Genomic DNA, 13,931 nt, shown 5'->3' on the forward strand with positions numbered 1-13,931 from the left:
ATCCAGCACTCACACCAACTCAAACAAACCGCACCGCAGGGGTAAACGCTCCAGGGTTCAGTTCAAACTCATTAAACAAAGTTGGTGTGAACATGGTCTAAAACTACATTTTAAAACTAAAACAATCTCTGTCCACACCAGCATTTTAGCACAGTTTCAGAAATAATCATATCATATCACACAACCATTCAAGTATACTGACTAAACAGGACAAACAGATTGTCTACTCTGCGGTTGGTTGCTTAGTTTCATAAAATATTACCAACGAAGAACAGCACTCCCACCAGGCACTGGTTCATCCAAGCCTCATCTAAAACCGGCGCTCCATGTAGGGGTGATAACACTGCAAAATGCTCCAATAACAGCTTTCCTCCTGCACAGGTAGGCAGTAGAAGCATTATAAAAAATAGAATTTAACCACACAACAGCTGCTAGCATGGACAAAAAGGTAAGCAATGTTTGTAATCTTTATAAAAGAATCAGGGTAGGACATGTCACCCAGTCAGGAAGTGAATGTCGGTGTCTGCATCATCATTTCCAAAAAGTCTGTTTGCTCAGACTCAAATGCAATCTCAATAAAGTATGAAAAAAATCCAACCATCCATCCCATCCAACCACAAAACTCAACTTCCTGGCAATTTACTGGTTAATTTACATATTCCCCTGTATTTTTGTATAATACCGGTCATTCTGAAGTCTTCGTATTAGGAGTTCAGAGATGCTGGAAAAGTGTGGATGCTGTGCACAAATGTAGTAAAATTTATGCATTTTAAAACCAAAATGTATTAGTGTGGATGTAGCCTAAAGGATTTAATGCAAAGGCTGGAGGTTGCAGTTTGCGTCCATTTTGCTATTTAACATAATGATCAAGCCACAAATATGCACACGCCATTATTTTAGCCCAGCATGGATAATCAGTATGCTGTGTTGAGTAAATGATTAATGGTCTTAATTTTTAATTTCTTTGGTAATTATGACAGTGATGGTGAGATGACCCACATTTAACTATTGTGTCTGAAGATCAAAGAGATTATCTGGAGGATTAATGATCTTTTGTCAGAGGGAAAAACATCTTACAGTCACATCCGTGTTGACAGTGATGACTACATCTGTAAGCCACCGCCATACAGTGAAGATCATATGCAGCTCCGTCTGTCAGTCCTGTGTGTAGGATGGAGCTTAGTCCAGAAATTCATGCGGGGTTTCAAAAGGTCAACGTTAAAACAGTCCGAGCTGGTCTAAGCTGGTCATATGACTTTGTTTTCATGACCACTGACACAGTAGTAACATCTAATGCAATACGTCACTGCACATTCACTATCTGCCCTGCAACAAAAGGGCTTCAAAACAGCTGGAAGAAGGATATAGGGAAGCATATTGCAGCTCATCTATTGCTCTGGCAGAAGTTATCAGATGCCTAATCTTTTCCATAACTGGTCTCTAGCCACGCATGAGCCAGCAGTGACGGCAGAGTCAGTCATCACAGGCCTCAGACCTTTATTCTCCTCTCTGCCCTCACATCCCACCTCCTCCTCAGTCCTTCAGCAGCTCGGCTTTGTGTCATCAGAGGTTGACAGGGTCCTCACCAGCGACGGCACGATCAGCATTTGACTTCTGTCACTATACCATTTGCTTCATCGAGCAGCTTCCCCTCCAGCCATGACACCGCTTCTTCACCCACATGTGCCTGGCACGACAGCAAGCCACTGGATGAGTGGCAAGAGGGTGGGAAATTAAAGAGCAGAGCAGAAACAACATGTAAAAACGGGATGGGTTGGTGGAGCAGCTATTTTAGCCAACACCATTTACTAAGAACATCTACTTCTGACCAAGAGGGCCATGAAAATGTTCAGTGGATGAATGGATACAATACTTTTTGTTGCAGACCATGCCCAAAGAACTGCTTAGCTTCCAACACGGGACATTACTGCAGGTAATACACTGATTATAGATAAGTACCATATACAACCCCACTTCAAATAACCTGAGCTACCCCTTTAAAACCAGGTAATAAAATGTAGAAACTCCTAAATAACACCCTTTAAATGGCAAGCATTATATCAAAACAATCGCAGTGTCCATCTGCTTCTAATCTACCGCATCTACTACAAAGCTTAACCACATCAACACACTCAGATTAACATACATCTACTAGACATAAACAAATAAACAAGCAGAGTGGCACATGAGGGCACCAATCCACATATGTCCTCAAGAAACCCGCCACGAGCCATAACATCTAATTTGTGCATATCACTTAAAGAGTGGAAATATTGTGCTGCGAAGAGCTGCTGGCGTCTTCCTGCGTTTCCCTGGAATGGATGCTGACATACGCCAGCGCCCGAGCAAGCTGTTAAACATGCCGTCTTAATGCTATTACGCTGATTACACACGAGAGGTCGTATAATGTGCAATGCAGCAGACAAAAATGATGACTGACCCCAAAAGAACCCAACACGCTAGCCTCAGAACAATTAAGGTCACGAGATCCTTTGGTAGCCATGTTTCAACCTTCTTCACAGAATCCTACAACGTAAACTATCAGGAAGTATTGCTGGAACTGATGGGCTCTTAAGTGATTATCAACATTACAAATAGATCTGCAGAAATTAAAATGATTGTGGAGCATTTTTTAACATTTATATCCGCTCATATAGTATTATCAAGCCTAATCAGCTGGCAGGTTTTTATTGTGAAAGCCTGCTTCACACTGCTTCACATTTAGGACACCAAAAATTTACTTTTGCCACTAAATTTAGGGTCTTGGTTGGGCTATACTTAAAGATATTGGCCTCTATCCGTGGATTTGCTGCTTTTCTTTATCATTTATGACAGTAAATGAAGAGTCTTTGGGTTTTAGACTGACGGTTTGACAAAAGAAGCTATTTAAAGGGCTCTGAGAAACTGTGATGAACATTTTTCATAATTTCCTGACATTTTATAGCCTAAAAGATTTATCTAATTAACCATGAATAAAATTGGCAGATTAATTGATTTTGAAAATAATCTTTGTTCGCAGCTCTGGATACAAACCGAGCTGATATCTCACATCTAAAGAGAAACTCCAGTCTTTGTCTGCACTGCACACATTCTGAAAATTTTTCAGTAAACCACCCACATCCATCACAAACAGACCCCTGGTGAAACACGGGATCAATTCATAAAAAAACATCAACCTCATGACGGCATCTGTGCTTTCCCTGACAGTGATGAGTGGGCTTAAACCCTTCCATAAATCCAGACTGCTATCAAAACAAAGGCTGACAAAAAGACGGGGAGAAAATCTGGCTCTCACAACAGGAGCAGGCAGCATGTGATCCCCCCTGTCTACTGGTTGGTTGGGTTTGAAGCAACAGGATTTGGTTGGGAGACCTATTGTGACTCCTGGCTAGCCAGCCAGCCAGTCAGCCGGTCAGCCGGCACAGAACAGACCAGGTTTCCTGATCCTCGTCACATGCGCGGGGTGTGGGCTTCACTGGAAAGGGGGGAGCCACATGGTTTGGCATGGATCTATGGTACAATAAGGAGAAAAGCATCTACCCTAACAAATGTGGTCTGGACTTAAGTCCTTTGGTACTTTTTTTTCTCCTTTCTACAGTTCTCCAAATCATGACTAGTCAGCACACCGGTAGCAAAGCACCGTGGGAACGGAGACAAAAACAGGGAAAGAGCAGGAGACAATGTCAGGCGCACTGGAGGAGTGGTGTAACAAGAAGACTGCAACCAACTACTGCTGTTAAAGGAGCAATATGTAGCAACAGCACGTGCAGAAATGAGCACAACAGCAAGTTGGAGCCAGTTCCCAGACTTGAGGAAGCTCAGGCAGGCTGCAGGAACACTGCAGGAGCACGAGACCAGTGCAACTTTGTGAACTGTCAGTAACAAGCTATGACCATACTTTCCAACCATCCCGATTTTCCCAGGAGACTCCTGTTTTTCATTGTCATCTCCCTATTTCCTCCCAGGATCACAATTCTCCTGTACTTCTCTTGATTTCTGACAAATTTTCACACCTATTTTCCTCTTCATTGTCTGAGCCTGTTTCTGACACTGTACAGCGTACTTAATCCGTTTCCACCCAGACAACAATACAGCTACACCTGACCAGACTCCCTGAGAAGAATTCCCATTTCTTAAGGCCAGTATCAGGACAGGGACATGCACTTTGTAAGATCTGCCATGTCAATTTTCTTTTAGGGGCAGGGGCAAGAACTAAATGAATGAAAAAAAACACTGAAAGCAGGAAACAAAGTCTCTGAAACTCAAATGTTTTGGGCTCGAAATCCTCCGTATTTTTGAGGTCTCAAGATTGGCATCGTATGACGACGATGAGTCCTCCACTGTAAGTTGATCAGCTGATTATAACTGTCAATTATCTGTCGATGTAAAGTTAAGCCTGTTACCCTGAAAAAAAAAGCCCACTGCTCTGAAAATATACACTCTGGACTTTGAGTTAAATGACTGCCTGTCTCACTGCCTGACAGACACATTAACATTTTGCTCAATTTCTACTATGAGAACTACTACAAACTTACAATTAATCATGATAAAGAGCTTTTTTCCTCATCTCCCAGGCCTCTTCTTCAGGTAACTAGCTAATCTAAAAGTTTCAGCCAACTCAGTCATTGTGCATGATCCATTTTCACAAGATCATTACATGATGTTATATCACTGAACAGAGTATTACGCAACTCAAAGGGCAGTTATAAGTGATTTCCCAAACCTAAAGAAAAGCCCCCAAACAGTTCTGTGTTACGGTAATATATTTCTCTTCCACAAACGCAACGTAACGTCTGTAACTCTAGTGGGGCGTCTCCAAGCCCACTAGGCCAGAAGACATCCTAACCAGCTCTGCAATGATAACAACTGGATATGGCCTGCGGGCATGTCACAGGAAGACGTTCCTCTGCCAATCCTGACAGGTGCCTTATTGTTCAGCTGAGCACACATTGTGCACATAACTTTATTTTGAAAGACATATCTATCCAGCTCAATTACCCATTGTCTGGTTAGCCATGCAGAAGGCGCTGTTAGAAATAGATGAGAACATATTTCTTCTTCAGGGCCTTTTCCGTGCCCTATTGATGGCAGAATGCAACAGATCTCTATTCAAACTAAGATTGAAAGACTTTCCTTGGCACTATCATTATCATGGCTGCTGAATAGGTCCCCCTCAGTGGGTGAGAGGAAGCACCTAGGCAGCCTCATTTTCATCTCCATTAGGGAGGATCTTGTCTTTAATCTATCTTTCATCTGTCCGGAAAATAAGCCTACCTTTGCTTGCAACAAGGTCGGGATCAAATGTACCACTATATTAAATATAATATAGGTTATGTATGAGTGCAGCGACATAATGTGGAAAGGCACGAATCCAAACTCGATTGGAAAACCGGTTCACTAACGGAAATATTTGCACGATGACAGACAGAATGAGCAGATTAATGAGGTTGTTTTTCGCTTTTGTGCACAATAATAGCAAATTACTCACACATCACTACAGATGTCTTTATGCTCGTCCAGGAGAGTGGTCAGTTGAAAAAGTGCCTCCCTGATGTGCAGAGCTATGACAGCTGGAGTTGCGCCAAACATTTTTGGCATTAAAGGAAAATATGTTAAATGTTATACCAGGCCATCGACATACCGGCGCAATCTTAAAACACTCCTGTGCCTACTTACTTCAGCACAGCCCCATGGAAAACTAATCTTTCCCAGACATAAAACCCTGTGAGAAATAATGGTGTCTTATTGATTTTAACGCTCCAGGAGAAGAGAAGTCTTTATGCTTGATCTGTTCAGATGGGAGCTGTGAAGCCAGGAGGACATAAATCTAGAGCCCAGAAAATTAAACAATGGAAAGTTACATTTACACTCATGAGCACCTAGTTGTTGTGTCTGCAGCGAGCCACCAGCAGAGGAATGGGCCTATTTGTTTCCCTTTATTGGGAAGTTAGTTATTGTGGAGGCTAAACTTCCTGCAGGAAGACAGCAAAGGATATGGTGCTGGACGACAAACAACATTTCACTTGTTTACTCTCCCAGTGGGGTATACAGTACACTGTATATTGAATAGGCCACAGGAGCAGCCAGTAATAAAGCCGGATTGCACATGCTGAGTACAAGCAGGTCGCCAGATATTATTTATGGAGAATCCAAACAACTCTCATGTTAGGGGAAACAGTTCTTTGTCTGGAACACTGACTGTAAATATGGTCTGGACATACTGACAAGCTCCCACCGCTGCAAAAAGATTGAGAAAGATTGTGATATATATCTTGATATATGCATTCTCTCTAAAATAACATACTGTAAACTGTCCTATAGTGCAAACATATACTGATCTTATAGAATATGATGCATTGATGTGGAATAAAGTAGCCAACAACACATGTCATAGTTAAAATGTGTTCAAGCTTCAACATCTGAAGCAGCAAAGATACCCAGTTTACTGTCACAAAGTACCAAAGAAACTAGCAAATATTCTCATTTGAGAAGATGAAATCAGAGATTCTGGACATTTTTCACTTAATAAATGACTCAAAACAGTTAACTGATTATCAGAATAGATGACAATTAATCTAATAATCAATTAATAATGTTAGTTGTTGCAGCTCTAGTAACATTATTGCAAAAACATCAGATATGAGAGTAAAACACTGACAGGGAACATTTTTCTGTACTATTTTAAGAAATTTTTGCCATAATACTTACATGTTAACAATATGTTTGACCAAATACTTCAATATTAAGGCAAATTTCCTGCAAAATCGAGGTAAACTTCCTGGAATTTACCTATTGTGGGACACGTAAAGGTTTGTCTCATCATATCTTATTGCAAACTACAGAACAGTTGGAACATTCTGGTAATTTCAGATTGCATCACTTTCTGTAATGCAGCCTTTAAAACGAGGAAAAAGACACTAATGCCATATCATGATATCACGATATCCAAAATCTAAGACGATATCTAGTCTCATATCACAATATATCGATGGATTGCCCAGCCCTTGCAAAGATAAGCACAAAATACAACAGCAAAGCACAGTTGAGTCAAAGTGAGTGATTTCCTTTGTCATTACTTGCATAAATAAAAAGATATTCCTTTATTGCATGCATTCAGAACAATTAAATATGGCCTGCAAGACTATAGCTGTGGGCTTCACCTACAGAGGGCTTTATTACCCATGACCAGTTGGACAATGATGCCTTTATCGCCCCCCACCGTTTTCATGGAAGCACTCCACTGAACACATTCATTCAAAAATATGTCTGTGCAAATCCAGTCCAATTACCCCCCTCCTCCTCCTCCACCACCACCACCACCATCCTGCTTACACACACCACCAGCACAAAAAACATGACGTCAACAACATCATTAACATTAAAACAAGATGTGTTTAAAAATTTGAGTGATATAACGTGGGCTGCATTCAGTTAATTTTTTTTGCATGCAGTTTGGCGTGAGGTTAACGTGCTGCCTATTAAATAAACAAACAAACGTGGGTGAAGTCAACAGCACTGGAGCTCGCAGCGCACAGTTCACGGACAGACACAAATATGAGCTATAGATAGGCGTCTGCTTTTATGTTTTGCCTCTCAAATTACATCCGCCTCGGTGCCTGAAAGTAACTTTATCTTTTGTGTTCACTATCGCCATCGATGTGCCAGTGACTTTCTACGCCTCTCGCTACTCTCACTCCTGCGTGTGTGCAGCGCTCCTCACTTTCAGCTCAACACTCCTACTTTTTTTTACTTTGTCGCTCGGCTCGGAGACAGAAAAAAAACCACACACACATTCGTCTCTTACCTTTAAATGTGAGCGCTGTCCTGTCCGGGTTTTGTTCACGCTGTCAGGTATCCTTACAGGGTAAAAAAAAACAAACCAGCTGAAGCTGTTAGCGGTCGCTCTCACATCTCTCTGTGTCAGTGTCAGCCTCCAGACTGAAGTAGCACACAGACCATAGCGATATGCATCCAGCACCTACCTCCGTGATGACAACACGCAGGGAAACCAGGCTCCGCCCACCCGACGCCTGCACAAACTCTCTGCTGCTCACTCCTCTCCACTCTGACACACTATTATCACATATTTGTGCGCTGATACTGCAGCGAGGCTCACAGACTAATGTCCGCTATAAAATAAAGGTGAATTAAAATGAGCCTGCTGTGTAAATCAGTCCGCTGGCCTTGTTGCCATTCACCACTGGACTATTTTAGTCTATAAACCCAATAAGCCCTACAGTGGCACCATCTGGTGAACTGCGGAAAATTGCTCTCCCAAACTGTGCTTGAATAAATTATCATCTTTATCTATTAGACGTGTGTTTGTAATTTATTTTAGTTTTCTACAACATGTTATCCTGCTGTTATTTTTTCTGTTTCACAATTTAGTAAATTTGTGGAAATATGACAATGATATTTAATGCTGTGCAAAAAGGACCCCTGAAAAGACATATTTTAAAAAATCCTTTATTAACAAACGTTCATATATACAAATAATGCAGACATGTACTCAACATAATGATATCCATAGACAGAATGCATTTAAACAAACAAACAAACCAATAAAAAAAAAAACAAATGCATACATACATTTTAAGAAAAAGACTCAGGTGTAGCCTTTAGAAACATTATTGACATTAGTAAAAGATTATAATAGAAAAATAATACATATAAGTGTATGGTGCATTTAAATAAAAATGAAAATCTGATGAAGTTGAGAGTAATATCTGCCATCATGCATTTAGGCCATGTATGTGAAATTTCCCATGCACGATCAATAAGTCTATAAAGAAACCAGTGTCATATTCATCTTGTTCAAAATCTGTAATGTAATTTTTATACTCAAATTTAACATTATGATTAGTTTTACTCTAATTTATTTTTAGTTTTAAAATAAGTGCATTAAAATTTGCTAGTTCATCACAGCAACATTTACATTGGTTTTCAATAGAGAGATACAGATTTGCTCCCAGGTGTCTCGTGCATTGTATGTAACACTGTATATAAGAATTGCAACGACACTATACTATACAAATCATTTTAAAATCAGTGGTTGACGTAAAGGACCCCTGAAACAGCATTTCCCAGGTATCCCGTGGCATTCTGTGACGCAAAATGCTCGCGACAGCTGGTTGTTTCCATGGAGCCGATAGAAGCTAAGCGCTTGAATTTGCGAATTAGCTAACCGCTTGTTAGTTAGCTGGTTGTTGTTTTTTTTATTGACTTTCAGGATGTCTCGAGTACAAGATATTGATAATTTGGAGACTCTGTTTTCATTTGAGCTTTTGGTGGAATATATCCGGATCCAGAAAGAGGAAAGTAAAGTTTCCGACGAGCTGGCTGTTGGAGTGCGACTGCTGGATTTTCCAACGCTGCTCGTTTATCAGCCTCAGCAGAGCAGCGCTGGTATTAACCAGCAAGAACAGCATGGAAAGTCTGATCAGCAGGGAGAATACGTCTTTAACAGGGGCAAGTCTTGTTTCTTCAAAATGAACCTGAACTCACTGCACACCCAGCTCTCTAACAGCCCTCTGTATGCCATGGTGCTGGATGTGAAAGAGGAGATCCCCAAGTTAGTCGGGACCTCCCTCATCTCTCTGGCTAAAGGGATGGACAGGATCAGACAGGATGTGACTGAACATGGTGCTTCTGCCCCCTCCTCTCACGGTGAAAGGGGGCTGGTGGGTATATGCAGCCTCACAGGGGAGAAAATTGGATCAATTTCCTTGAGTTATAAAGTGCTGAGTCTGGGAACTAGTTTGTTGCCTCACATCACAGACAGGAGGGGTCATAAAAGCACCAGTGTACATGTAGAAGAAAGTGTCATGGAGAAAAACATATCTACTGAAGTATTGCCTCTTGACTGTGGGACTGTGTGTTCACCCACACCGGCTGAGCTCGACGTTAGCAGAAACATCCCAAATGAGAACATGTTAATAGATGAGGATGAACAAGATGATGGTGTTTGTGATGCCATGCAGACTGTGCCTCAGACGCTCAAAGAAACTGACAGTTTCGAGGAAGATTTAACTACATTTTGTCCACCACATCTTTTCTACAGCAATTCTGCAGAGGAGAAAAGCAGAAATGAAGCAAGAGATTGCAAATTATTGAATCTAGACTCTTTTACATTTGAAGACACGTGCTCAGAGGAAGAGACGACTGAGGATAAAATTGAAGGTTCAGCTTCTCCAATGATGAATCGTGGAGTCAAACATGGTGTGAAAACATCTAGAAACCAGGAAACAAGTGGGACGACTCCAAATGTCCTCGGGGAAGCTTTGCAACAGTTGCCTCTGCTGAATGCTCTTCTTGTTGAGCTGTAACAGTTGAATAACCAGAACCCACAACAGCAGTTGTCTATTCATCCCAGTCTAGCCTGGATTTACAGGCCTGCTTCCACAGAGCCGTCAGCCGGGCGTGGAAAAACACCACGAAAGGTGCAAAACAAATCGTCACAGAAAACCAAACATTTCCATTCTCCCAGAAGCTGTTCTACACCTGTGGTTAGGCCTGCGTCTGTAAAATTGAAAGACAAACAAGAAGAGACTGTGATTGAGAGTAAAAGCTTCAGTGCGTCTCAGAGGAAGAAGCTTGTATATGGCACAACTAAAACGTTTAATCTGAGGCTAAAGCAAATTTCTCCTCTTAAAGTAAAACGTCGGGAATGCATGGAGTTAATTCAGAATGAAACAAGCGTGGCCAAAGGAAAGACAAAGTCAAGTCATAAGAAGTCCAGCATAAGAAAATCAGCATCAAACCAGAGCTCCAGTCTCAATGAAAATATTGAGACAATGATACAAAACATCACAGTGGACTCTGCACAACAAGAAACAATCACACTAAAACAGAAAAACCTGCATGCCAAACAAGAAAAACTCTCTCCAAGAATTTCAGAAAAACCTTCTCTCTCTGAAAGAGGCTTGAAATGTATTCACATCCCCAGTGCAGATACTGACAGTGTTGCCCAAAACAAAGACAAGAACAAGCATCACAGCGAATCAAATCAATCACCGTCTGAATCTGACAGGCTCAGAGACAGAATTGAATCTTCAGGAAGCAGCAGAAACAGCAGCCCCAGATCTTCTTTTTCAGACTCCAGCGGGGACGGAAACGAGGACGTGGACTACGCAGATGACTTTAACAGTCTTGAGCCTAGTGATGCCTACTCTCCTGACCCTGCCAGCAGCCCCGAGCTCTCCAGAGCCAAGACTCCCAGGTTTGTCTGTTTATTTACACATATAGGAAATTTAGGAAGGAGACTTGCCTTAAAACTGTTACAAGTAATATATTATATTATATAGTATATATTACAATACTGAATCATACATAGCTTCTATATATCTATCAATGAAATTAAACAGTAAAAACTGAGACATAGTTTAGGGTGATCCTAAGCAACATACATTCCAAAAAACACAAAACACTCATTCATAATGCGTGCCAGTATCCACTAAGCCTTTCATTAACACACTAAGAACATACACTCATGTAGTAAGACATAAGACATGTAAAGTGTTAACTGACACAAGCTCTGGCATAAGAAAAGAAAAAACAAACGACATTCATAGTAGCCTTTTAGACTTATGACCAAATAAAATACAGTTTGGACCAGGCTTATACAGGAAGTCCATATGGAAAATATTGATTGGTTAGAAGAAAAGATTTCAAGGCTGTTTTAAACTGCAGCGAAAGACAGATTCACAAAATGTGAAGACACAAGATTCCATATTTTGCACACAGTCTGAACAAAGGTGACAGTGCATGTTGGAGCTTCAGGAGATTTGGATTATGCCAGACGAGCAGGATGAAGGCATTTTATGTTTTTTTTCAGTTGTTTTTCCCGTTTGAAAACTGGTCACCATTTACTTAAATTGTTCGGGAGATTCTGCAGTGTTGTTTGAGCCTTGCAGTACATCACCTGCTGTCTGTTTTAAAAGTAACTGGTGAACCATAGTAGTGTCTTTAGCTTTGTATATTTTCATTAAGTCAACATACAGCTACCATATATGTCGAGTGTTTCTTTCTAAAGCCATACTGATGTGTATATATTATATTGCAGGTCTCCTGTCCACCGTGACGTCTGCAACTCTGACTCTGGCTCTGAGGGTTTCCAGAGGAGAGCGGTCCTCCCTGTGCCCATCAAAGCCCCCGGCTCTCCACAGCGCTCTGCTCTGAGGGGCTCGCACGTCATCCGACCTCGAACACAAACCTCAGCCCTCAGCTTTTCCTCCGACGACGGTGACAGAGGCGGGTCAGCTTCCTTACAGACCGTATGCTCCAGAAAACAGATGACGGAGAGCGGCGGAGTGGAGAGGAGCTCCGGCGCTGACAGTTTTATATCATCAAGAGGTCAAAGGAGCGAGTCGACTAAGAACAGCAGCCCAGTTCGAGGGTTTTCTGCAGAATCGATGTCCTCCTTCGAGCCACAGGAGGCAGAGGAACTGGAGGATGAGCTTGGATCTCTGGATTTCAGAAAGGGGTATCAGCATATCTCCAAGCTGGTGGTCAACAAACTCCCTGGTTACACCATGTAAAGAAAAAATATATACTTTTACATTATGATAACATATCGGGCTACATTATTTTGTCATTATTAATAAGATGTAACAAGCTGTACTTTATGTCAAATTAGACAAAAAGTAGAGGTAATATTCTTTGTCAGGCAGTATTAGACCCATCATTAGAGTACAATAAATCTGTGCTGTTATCATAGACAAAGTATTCCTCTACCTCCACAATTTTGGTCTTTACTTGGTAGATATTTTTTGAAATGGGGGAGTGTAAAAATAGGAATAATACATTTTATTTTACATTTTTACAGATTTTTGGCATATAACAGTTTTTATTTTGTTTTGAACAGTGCAAGTGACACAATACACTGGAAAACAATACAGTGCCACCCTCCTCTGGATTTGCAAAAGCGTTCTCTCCAACAGAGATGCACCAACGCGTAGTGAGAGTCAGTGTGTGTGGGATACCCCTGGACAGATAGTACTGGACTAATGGGGCAAACAAAACAATGCTAGGAGTGTACCTATAAATAAAAGTAAGGAAATATTACAATTGTAAATAAGTAAGAATGGGGTTTCGAGAAATGGAGGGACTTTACAAGTAATACATGGTATGAGGTCACTCTTCTACCCCCAAACACCAAGAATTCACTCTATACACCACCAGTTAAGTTTAAGGTGTCCATATTTTGTCATGTATGTCCAGCTTTCCTTTCATTTTGTAATACAAGTAATCAAGGGGGATATAACTTGCCATCTCTGCCTTCCACTTGGGGGGTAAGGGTCCCTCCAGCAAACAGCAATACATTTTTTGCAGCAATAAATGTGAGATTACAGTGTTTCCTTTGATGGTGATGGAGTGGGTATCAGATTCATTCCCAGGCATGAAGAAATAACTGAATCTTTTTCCTCCCTGAAGGGGTTAAGTTTACAACACAACCTCAGCATATGCTGAAAACTCCCCTTTTGTGTCTTAAGTCCACAAAAAGGGCATTTATGAATGCATAGCATTCAATTTTGCTGGTGTGTAATATGTTCTATGCAGAATCATGAATTGTAAGAGATTGTGCCTCCAATTCTATGAGCCGCAGTGAATGTGTGAACAAATCTGTGACCACCCTCAGTGTTTTCCTCAAGATCAAATTCCCATTTTCTCTCAGCAGAAAAAGTATCATCTAGAAAAGCCTCTATCAAGCCTTATTTTTGATTAAAAAATCTGAGGAATTGTGAGCTGGCCACCTAGTATTTTTCTTGAATAAAATATTTTTATATATTTCCTGAATAAATGAAAGAATATTTCTGTTATCGTACAGGCTAGTAAAAGTCAGAAAGTCTAATAAGGGTCTAGCAGTGGGAAATAACAGATTTTAGTTTCCAGTACAGTTCTGTTATAATGTGTCCCTAATTATCCTCTAAGAT

The 13,931-nt window shown here is 41.0% G+C and overlaps 2 protein-coding genes across 2 annotated transcripts in view; one reads left to right on the top strand and one right to left on the bottom strand.

The window, feature by feature from the left end:
* Positions 1 to 7,950, bottom strand: part of sipa1l2a (signal-induced proliferation-associated 1like 2, genome duplicate a) — a 120,827-nt gene extending 112,877 nt beyond the window's left edge. The window contains exon 1 of the mRNA XM_084736509.1: positions 7,805 to 7,950. The gene's annotated coding sequence lies outside the window, so the exon portion shown is untranslated. The remainder of the gene's footprint in view (positions 1 to 7,804) is intronic.
* A 1,150-nt stretch (positions 7,951 to 9,100) lies between these two features.
* map10 (microtubule associated protein 10) lies at positions 9,101 to 12,775 on the top strand. Its single transcript, XM_084735982.1, has 2 exons — positions 9,101 to 11,218; positions 12,062 to 12,775. Exon 1 carries the CDS (start codon positions 9,231 to 9,233, stop codon positions 10,323 to 10,325), a length of 1,095 nt encoding a protein of 364 aa, XP_084592108.1. The 5' UTR covers positions 9,101 to 9,230; the 3' UTR covers positions 10,326 to 11,218; positions 12,062 to 12,775.
* The last annotated feature ends 1,156 nt before the right edge of the window (positions 12,776 to 13,931 follow it).

Source organism: Lutjanus erythropterus, chromosome 14 (assembly GCF_056507025.1).
Source record: "Lutjanus erythropterus isolate fLutEry1 chromosome 14, fLutEry1.hap2, whole genome shotgun sequence".
Lineage (NCBI taxonomy): Eukaryota > Metazoa > Chordata > Actinopteri > Lutjaniformes > Lutjanidae > Lutjanus > Lutjanus erythropterus.